The 9,725-nt window shown below is 42.3% G+C and overlaps 1 protein-coding gene across 1 annotated transcript in view; it reads right to left on the reverse strand.

Moving 5' to 3' along the window:
• Positions 1 to 871: 871 nt before the first annotated feature.
• Positions 872 to 9,725, reverse strand: part of ano1b (anoctamin 1, calcium activated chloride channel b) — a gene marked incomplete at both ends in the record, with an annotated part of 54,717 nt that continues 45,863 nt past the window's right edge. Inside the window, 5 exons of the mRNA XM_080539184.1 lie at positions 872 to 1,111; positions 1,371 to 1,476; positions 2,033 to 2,217; positions 4,244 to 4,296; positions 6,639 to 6,791. Of these exons, the coding sequence (XP_080395310.1) occupies positions 872 to 1,111; positions 1,371 to 1,476; positions 2,033 to 2,217; positions 4,244 to 4,296; positions 6,639 to 6,791 (737 nt within the window). The remainder of the gene's footprint in view (positions 1,112 to 1,370; positions 1,477 to 2,032; positions 2,218 to 4,243; positions 4,297 to 6,638; positions 6,792 to 9,725) is intronic.

The raw sequence follows: 9,725 nt of genomic DNA on the forward strand, positions 1-9,725 counted from the left end.
AGCCTACTGAGATTATATTTCTGGAGCTCACCAGGTAAAGTCTCGACCCTTCTCGTCTAAATGTCCTTGGCAGTGAATATCATTTGAGATCTAATGTATCAAAGACATTAAGAATAAAATAAAAACATGTCACCCATTAAGAATATGAATCTATTCTTTAAGATTAGGAAAAAAATCCTTTTCTCTACACACATTGATTTCATAATATCAAAGTCTGACATCCTCAAGAGACAGTTTTTTAAAAATCCAATCAATTTAAATAGGTAAATCAAGGTAAATAAACATATGATTTTGAGAACAAAGTACATTAAGAAATATGTTCCTTAGCAATAGAATAAAATGTTTAGCATGAGGGTGGTTTGCACTGTATGAGTAGATAGAAAGGATCCTGTATTATCTACTTCCTGTTTTAAAAAGAGGCAAACATAAAAATACCTTGGATGCCAGACATACTGTATGTTACAAAAGTATTTTTGACAGCATTGTGCAAAGAAAAAAAAATAGAAACAACCCTTCTCTCTCTCTCCCTGCTCCATGTTCCGCCACGTCTTAAAACGACCACGAACTCAAAGCCGCAAGCCCACCACTTGATTGGCAGTTTGGCAGTTAATTCACTGAAAGGTTTTGTACAGAAAGGCATTTGTGCACTGAGACAGTCTTTCCTCTCCAACAACGACAACAAACAAAACGACAACAGAGGGAGCACCTCTCCCGTTTCTCTGGAATGTCTGGACAAGGATAAATACACAGACAGTAGCCTAAGTAGCCCCGGCTAGCATAGCTCAGTAGCTAGCTAATTCAGGAAACAGACAGTAAGCAGCCCTGGCTTAGCTAGCTGGCTAGCTGGCCTAGCTGGCTAACATGCTAGCTGCTAGAAGTTGTTGGTGTGGGTGTGTGGTATAGAGCGCGTGCGGCGTACAGGGCTGCGGTTGTTGCTGTTTTCTTTCCGGCCACCGGGGATCATGCTGTCCAGGATCAGCATCTTGCCCTGCTCTTCTTTCATGAAGAGTTCCACCATGAGGATCTTCTCCTTGTGGATCTGGACACTGATGTCTTTAGGGATGTCGGGTATAAGCCAGTCCACAATGTCACTCATTAGCATCACCACATTCTAACAGAGGGAGGGAGGGAGGGAGAGACAGACAGCATGAGCAAAAAAAAGCAGGAAAACCAACTGCCATTGCATTTTGACATGCTTCCAAATGCTTATAAATGAGTTGAAATGTTTTTAGAAATGCTTATAATGGTTAACACTTGTGCTTATAACGCGTATAACACTTGTAATGAGGCGTACACAATTAGAAATGTCGAAATACTACTTACATTTCAATTTCAATGTATTTTCATCTCTAGGTTCAACCACCACTCACCTGAAAGACTATGACGAAGGCCAATCTGGCGGCCAGCACCGCCCAGAACTCTTTAGAGATCTCATACGGCGTGTTAGACCATGGAGGCTCCCTGTAGTCTTTATATCTGAAGGGTAGACACATTTCACAACATGACGATGGTTAAAACATACAGTTTTATATATTGCTTGTGCTTGTATAGTCACATTGAGTCAGACTCTCTGATAAGTATGATGGTGCACTCAATGTAATGTAGGGATGAGAGGTGGTTGCATTCGGTGAATTTTATCAGCGCCACGGATGATATTGATAAATAGTTGAGGAGGTGCTTTAATAATAGAGGCGGGGATTTCAAATGAAGAGATGACATTCTGAGATCCGAGATAAGAGTTTGTGTAAAAAGTATAATAATAATAATAATAATAATACATTAGACTTATATAGCGCTTCTAGACACTCAAAAATTAAATAAAAGTAAGTATAGGGGCCTAATTAAGGTCGTGCTGGGGACACATGGGAAGGGGAGGGGGAGAGGGTTAACTGGTGAAGGCGAGCTTGAAGAGGTGGGTTTTGAGGGCCTGTTTAAATGTTGGCAGGGTGTTGGCCTGTCTGATGTGGTTGGGGAGGGTTAATATACTGTATATACCGATCTGGTAAAGATCTGGTCAACCCAGCAGTCTCACCTGCACATCTCCACCTGGTAGCCCAGGTGTAGAGGCTCCATGGGTTCTTTCCCATCCTGGAAGTCGCTGACGTTGAAGTAGGATAGGGTGTGGTTGACAAAGCCATGCATGGAGCCGTCTGGGCTGTACATGTACTGGTACACCAGCCTTGGGATGAAGTCAGACGTGAAGGAGATGACAAATGCCTAGAGAGAGATTCAGATTCAGTAGATGACAATGCACCGTGTGATATTTGCTGGTATACAGTACCGAACTCAAGAGTTGGACGAACAAGCCATTGAAATGGAATCACATACAGTAGAACAGTGGTTCCCAAACCTTTTCTGTCAGACCCCCCTTTGGTAATGGAAAATAATTCAGCCCCCCCCCCCCCCCCTACACGACACCGTCCCCATCTTTCTTGATAAAATGAATTGTGTTTGTTGCATAAAAAAATGTTCTCTCTATAAATATCAACACAAAGATGCATTTATAGTTCAAATGTTTTTATCGTTAAAAATGTTTCAATTGAAGAGAGAAAATTAAGCTCATTAATTAAATTAAGATTAAGATGGTAATTCTTCATTCACTGGGCAACACTGGTCACTTTTAGGGCTTTCAAACCGCCAAGGAACCAGTCTGGAACCGGCCGGCGCGTTCAGACCGAAAATAAACGAGTTCAGAGCCTGAAACATTGGTTCACAGCTGGACCCAGAAAATAGTGGTTCTCAGCGCGAACCAAAAACTAGAACTGTGACGTCGTCAGTGGGTGTGTCATATTCTAGTCGGTGAAGACAAGCAAGAAGGAAGGAGACAAAATGTAATCTAATCTAAATCTAATCGTTAGTGATTAAAGAAAATTATCAAAATGTTTCATCCTTTGCTATATCTTCCTCACATGCTAGGCAAACACACATCAAACACAAACAAACTTCGTAAGCCATTTTTATTCCAGTAACGGAGCAGCTGGCGAGTAAGAGAACCTGTTTAGAAAGTGTCTTTTGTTTCGTTTTTTCATTGAAAATAGTGTATATTTCAGATACTGTAGTGGAAGATATTATCCTAATTTCCAGTGAAGTAGCTGCCATCTTGTTGTGACATTTTTGTTTAATCCCGCCCCTTCGTCACCCAACGTTGATGACGCTGATGGTTCCGGTTACACTGGTGGTACACTGGTAAACGCGGGCTGGTTCGCCAGACAGCACCAAGGTTCGGAGGTGACAGAACAGGAACGGTTCCATGGCGGTGTGAACGCCCTATGTGTCGGAGGCTAGCTGGGCAATGCTAGAAAGCGAGGGGGGGGGGGACCCCTCACTTTGGGTAACAGTGCAGTAGAACATAGAACATAGAATACTGGTAGAATAGAGTATAAAATAACAGAATTTATCAATTCTATGGTCCCAGTTACTTTTGAATCAAAAGCTTATAAATCGGTTGAATGTCGTGGTCAATTTCAACAGAAGGAACTCTGTCTTTGTTTCCGTGTGTATCGACTACAACTATCTGCCAACACCAACAAATGTTCAGGACAGGTTAAGCCACATCCTGCAGTAAATTCCACGTTTAACGGAGAGTCTCTTTTTGAAGAGTCTTTTTAGTTGAGTTGGCTACATCTGCGTCCAGGAAACCAACCCAGTGTCAACCCAGCCTAAAAGACACACTGACATCCTGTCCTGTGTTAAATAGTCTCAGTGACACAAACGGAGGGAAGGAGGATAGAGAACAGAAATGCCTCCCATTTTTGGTACAATACCTCCCATTCTAATAAATAACCAAGATCTAGATCTCACATCCCTGCTGCCACGGCCATTTCTTTGGAAGTGAGAGCCTGATGTGGGATTTATGAACATGCCGGCTCTCTTGTCTGACCAAGTATGGTTCGCTGCGTTACACCAAGGGCAGGGGGCTTTAGAGGAGAAACCTCTTAAAAGCTGATAATGAGGTTTTACAAGTCAAGTAACCCCAACAAGTGGTGACATAAATTAACAGAGAAGTAAAGGCTTTTCAAGACATGAGGCGCAGAGGTTTTAATACAAGCATAAACGTATTATTGTTGGGGGGGGGGGTTCGGAATAGGATAACAAGAAATAGAACTTTTGGCAGAACATTTTACTCGCCTATCTAAATCAAAACAGCACATGTATACCACATCACATTCTCTGTCTTTCTTTTTTCATTTTTTTTTTACTACATTTAGAAATGATGTTTGCTATAATTTCAATAATTACTTACATTTATGATGACAGCCACCTTTGCCACTCCTCTGAGAATGTTATACCATATACCTACAATCAAAGAGAGGATAAAAAGTTAACACTTATCATACTGATCATAACAGTGTCTTTTTCTGTGTTTTTTCTTTCTGGTTTTCTGCCAATTTACTGTGGTTTAAGTACTAACAAAACCTCAAAACTAACACAAGTACAGTTACATTCATACTAAATCAGCAGGATGCATTACTCCTTGCAGGAGCATAGGTTTCATTAAGCATGGGTGGAATGTGGGAGTGGGGTGTCGCCCTCACGTTTTGAAAATGAACATTTCTTGGGATGGAGGCTCTGACTGCCCGGCTCAATTTAAGGACAGACCTCTTTCAACGACGGTGGTCATCCCTAACAATATATTTTTCTTTCTGAGAAGCGCCCCAAATCCTGTGTTGTACTACTGATATTGCTTTTGATACTCAATTTCCTATTCGTTTTTTCCCTTTCCTTCATTTTGATTTCCAACTGGATGTATACGGTATACCAATACGTTGTGATATATGTGGGTATATATTGATTTTGATGTGTTGCCAAGTGATGTAATGTGTTTGTGTTGTTTTTTTGTTCAATAAATTATTTTTAAGAAATGAACATTTGGAACGTATATTGTATTGTGGTCGTTGATATCCAGTATTGGACAGATGCATGGTGGCAGTACAGTGAAATGACATGAGCTGCTGAACAGTCACTTGTGGTTTGTTTGGTCTCTGTCTTTCTGTGCCATATGAATGATCATACCGTTTAAGCTTCCACAGTTTCCACAGTTCACAGTAGGTTATCACATGCTACATAGTTATGGATGCCTCCTACAAACTGTATATGCTACCCCTTAGCATTAGCTGGCATGGATGGCTCAAGACTCTATCTCGTATTGGCATCTTATTGATAAATATCAGAGTACCGTACACTAAAGGAGCTGGGATACAACAATAACAAAGTGGGAATGGGCCGGGAGGAAATGTTACTCTCAAATTGATTCTTTTTGGTTACCCTAAATTAGGGGGACAATGCAGAACAATTTTGTAATTCCTGAACGGTGAAACTAATATGTACACAAATACCATCAAATAAAATCGGATAATATCACCTTTAACCCAATAGTGATTTAAAATCCAAACCTTTGTAGAGCCATGAGAAGAAAAATATGCTTCAGTCACATTACTTACACAGCAGCTATGTGTACACCAGTTAGCCTTCCATGTTGCATCTTGCAAACTGTTCTGTCTTGTCCTTTTGTATCTTTTGTGTTAAGTATGGGTTTGTCTGTTTGTTCTGTTTGAGCTTGCTCTAGTTTGTGATTATTGTATAGTAATTGTCTGCTGTTGTTAGTTTTTGTCCAGGCTTGGTCATTTGTTTTGTAAGTAATTTTTGTTATCTGTCTTCTGAGTTATTATGTTATCTTCTATATTTGGTAGCGTATGTATGTATTAAAAAAAAAAAAAATCTTTCTGATTTTATCCCTTTTTCACCCAATTTGGTATCCAATTGCACCCAACCTAGTATCCAATTATCCCCTGCCTATTGCGTAGGATCCGCCGCACGACCCCGTGGCCGGCAGCCCCAGAGGAGATAGCCAGGCAGACTAGCTGACTGGCTCCTCGAGCCCGACACCGTTATTCCAGCACCAGACGGGGGCGGTGTTGCGCGACGGATCCTTGTCCGGAAATAGTCCTATACCCCCCTTGGGAGCGGCCGCTCAATATTCCGCTCCCTGTGGGCCCCGGCCATATCCGGATCTGGCGAGACCGGGATTCGATCCCAGTCCCCGGTGGGCAGCTTGCACTAGAGGCTAATGCTTAGACCGCTGCGCCACCGCGGGGCATCCGCTGCGCCACCGCGGGGCATCATATTTTTTGATTTTAGGTTGCCTCTTAAAATCTGGCCAGGGATAGCAGACAAAAACTAGCCTGCTAGGCTAATTCAGGCTAAGTTACAGCATGTCTGTTATAATCAATGTGCATTGTCCCTATTTTAAATAAATCATAAATCACAGGACACTGTATGTGGAGTTTGGAAGGGTTTTTGGCAAGAATGTGGCTGTTGAAACTGTGGTGTATGAATTGCATAACCATGTGCTTGCAGAAAGCCTCATCTTCCCGTAAGAGGACTCCCACTATCCTCCTACATCCTTGTCCATAGTCCTCCCCACATTTAGAATCAAACCTATTCCCATACACCCTTGAGAGATATCAGTAGGCAAGGTACTGTAGCTATAATGCTATCAATAGAAACCATCTCGTTCTCTGCATTCCGTAGAAGCGTCCCTTAGATTAGATCTGATGGAGGATCACATTCAAGATTCCCTGCGTGCTTTAACAGTGACCAGTCACTGAGTCACTCCTCCAAGCTCCCAAGTGGGTTACCGATGTCTTTTGCCCTGGCAGCCACAGGCCTCCGGAGCTCTGCTACAAACTTCTTGGCGTCCAGGCGGATCTCAATGATGTTGTTGAGCAGCGCAAACAGAGGGGCCAGAGGGAAGGACGCCACGAACAGGGTGACAAACCCAAACTGGATGACTGCAAAGACAGAGAGAGAGAGAGAGAGAGAGAGTTTGTCAGAGAGTTTGCAAGAGAAAATGCTCAAATCTGCTGAGTTGGTAGTGACATCCTAATCTACAGTGTGTAATTGATTCAAATCAGAGACCTTATAAAAACAAAGATATTAATTCATATTGACTGACACACACACACACACACACACACACACACACACACACACACACACACACACTATATATATATATATATATATATATATATATATATATATATATATATATATATAGTGTAACTGTTTAACTGTAAAATGACAGTTGACTGTAACCTACGCTAGATGTGTTTAATTAAGCTTGCCCACCGTTATGGGATAAATTGTCTGTCCAATTGGTGTGCCACTGAAACGGAATCAAGCACACCTCAAATGTGACAGCAGCTGGTGATGAAACCGGGAACAAGTCGTCAAACCAATCTAAATGTTCTGACTTTTATTCAGAAAAATCAATGACACACTCGCTAGTCAAGCCATTGCATTGCAATGGATTGGGTGAGTAATCCCCCCCACTACTATCTAGTTAACTATAACACTACTTTACATGGCTGACAAAATGAGCTGTGTTGACAAGGGAGTGTGTCATTGATTTTCAACCACGCTGAAATGTATTTACATTTTTCAGAATAAAAGTCTGAACATCAAATCAGGTGCTGACTTGTTCCCGGTTTCACAAGCTGCTGTCACAAATACTTACACAGGTCTGATACAATATATACAGTATATAGTCTATCTACTAACAAACATGCCCAAGACTAAACAACTCAGGAGAAGAGGGATAGATTCCCTGATCCTTAGTGACATACTGTATGACATACTGTATGACATACTGTATGCAGTGCATCAGATAAAACCGATACCAGTACAACCAATAGCACTGGAACGACCCTCTTGTAAATGTCACTGAACACTTAATTAGGAACACTACAGGAACACACTCGTGACCTGCTGACCCAAGATGGCGCCGAACTATGGCGACACGCTTCGTACTGCTCTCGTTTTGTTGACTGCAGCCAAAATAATCAACATAGAACTGCCACAACTAAATAACATCTACAACACCCTGCTGTATAAAGAAAGCTCAAAACATCATTAAAGACACCAGCCACCCTGCACTATTCACACTCCTACCATCCCGAAAACGCTATAGAAGTATCAACTCACACACACCACCCGCCTCAGAAATAGTTTCTTCCCACAGGCAGTCAGGTTGCTGAACAATGCGCACTGCACTTGGCACTTTACACCCTGCACTAAGCACTGTATTATACTGTATTGTTGTTTTGCCTGTATTGTGTTGTGGACTATGTTTGTTTGTGTGTGATACTACAGAGAGAGACGAGGCTGAAGAATTTCATTGTATTAATACGTATGACAATAAACTTGAACTTGAACTAATAATGGGTAGGACCTCCCTTTGCTCTCAAAACAGCCTAAATTCTCCGTGGCATAGACAAGATATTGGAAACATTCCTTTGAGATTCTGTTCCATGATGACATGATTGCATCATGCAATCGATTGAAGATTTGACACCTGAAAAGCTGTGAATCTCCCGCTCTACCACACCCCCAAACATGTTCTATTGGATTCAGATCCGGTGACTGGGAAGGCCACTGAAGAACCCTGAACTCATTGTCACGTTCATGACACCAGTTTAAGATTACTTTTGACTTTTGTGACACGGTGCATTATCACGCTGGAAGTAGCCATTGGGTACCTTGTGACCATGAAGGGACGCACATGGTCAGCAATAACACTCAAATAGGTTGTGGCATTCAAACAATGATTGCTATTAACGAGCGTTGTTAAGTGTTCCAAGAAAACATTCCCCACACCATTACACCACCTATACCAGCTTGGAACTGTTGACAGGTGTACAGGTGCTCCTAATAAAGTTCTCAGTGAGTGTATAAATACACCCAAATAAAAATATTTCTCATGTCGACCACTTTAGATAACTCCAATCAACATGGACCCTTCTTAAGTGGCTAATTTATTGAAGCAGCTGAAGTCAGTTAAGAGAGAGCGAGGGAAGCAGAGGGAACAGTAAGACTCTGTCTATATGTCTAACCAGGGAGGGGAGAGGAGACATTGAGGGGGATAAGGGGGCAGAGAGGGTGTAGGGGGGCAGGGGGCAGGGGGCTGAGTGGCAGGGGTGGAGTCAAAGGGGATAGGAAAGTATGGAGAGGAGACAGTGAGGGAGGGGGGCAGGGGCAGAGGGGTACAGGCCCAGGGGTAAGGTGATCGGGCTGTAATCTCCACTGACATGGTGCCAAGGCCAGACTATGCCCAGAATATCATTCTGCCCCCCTCAGCAAACTGCACTCTGGCCTCAGAAGTGATCTCCATATGTTTTACAATGCAATTAACATTTAAGGTCTCCTCTCTCTCTCTCTCTCTCTCTCTCTCTCTCTCTCTCTCTCTCTCTCTCTCTCTCTCTCTCTCTCTCTCTCTCTCTCTCTCTCTCTCTCTCTCTCTCTCTCTCTCTCTCTCTCTCTCTCTCTCTCTCTCACACACACACACACACATACACACACACACACACACACACACACACACACACACACACACACAGTTACACAGCGTCCAGTTATGTTTTAAGAGCATGTGCTATTACAAGAAAAGCCACCTTATGGGAAATCTAACACCATTGCAAGTTGTTAAACATTTTACAACTCCCTTACTATGTGGGACTGTGGTGTGACTGGCAAAGGTCTTGTATGTTTAAACTAATTTGCCTATTTCAGAACCTTGGATACTATCTACAGTATCTAATCGTGTAACACTCTCTAGAGGCATGTAATAAGACCTTTGCAATGGCACGAAAATTAAGTTAAGTCTGAAGCTCTTACTGAAGTGTTTCGAGGATCCTCATCACACATTAACAACCTCTTGAGGGAGA

The sequence above is a fragment of the Nansenia antarctica genome, assembly GCF_963989245.1.
Source record: "Nansenia antarctica genome assembly, chromosome: 9".
Classification (NCBI taxonomy): domain Eukaryota; kingdom Metazoa; phylum Chordata; class Actinopteri; order Argentiniformes; family Microstomatidae; genus Nansenia; species Nansenia antarctica.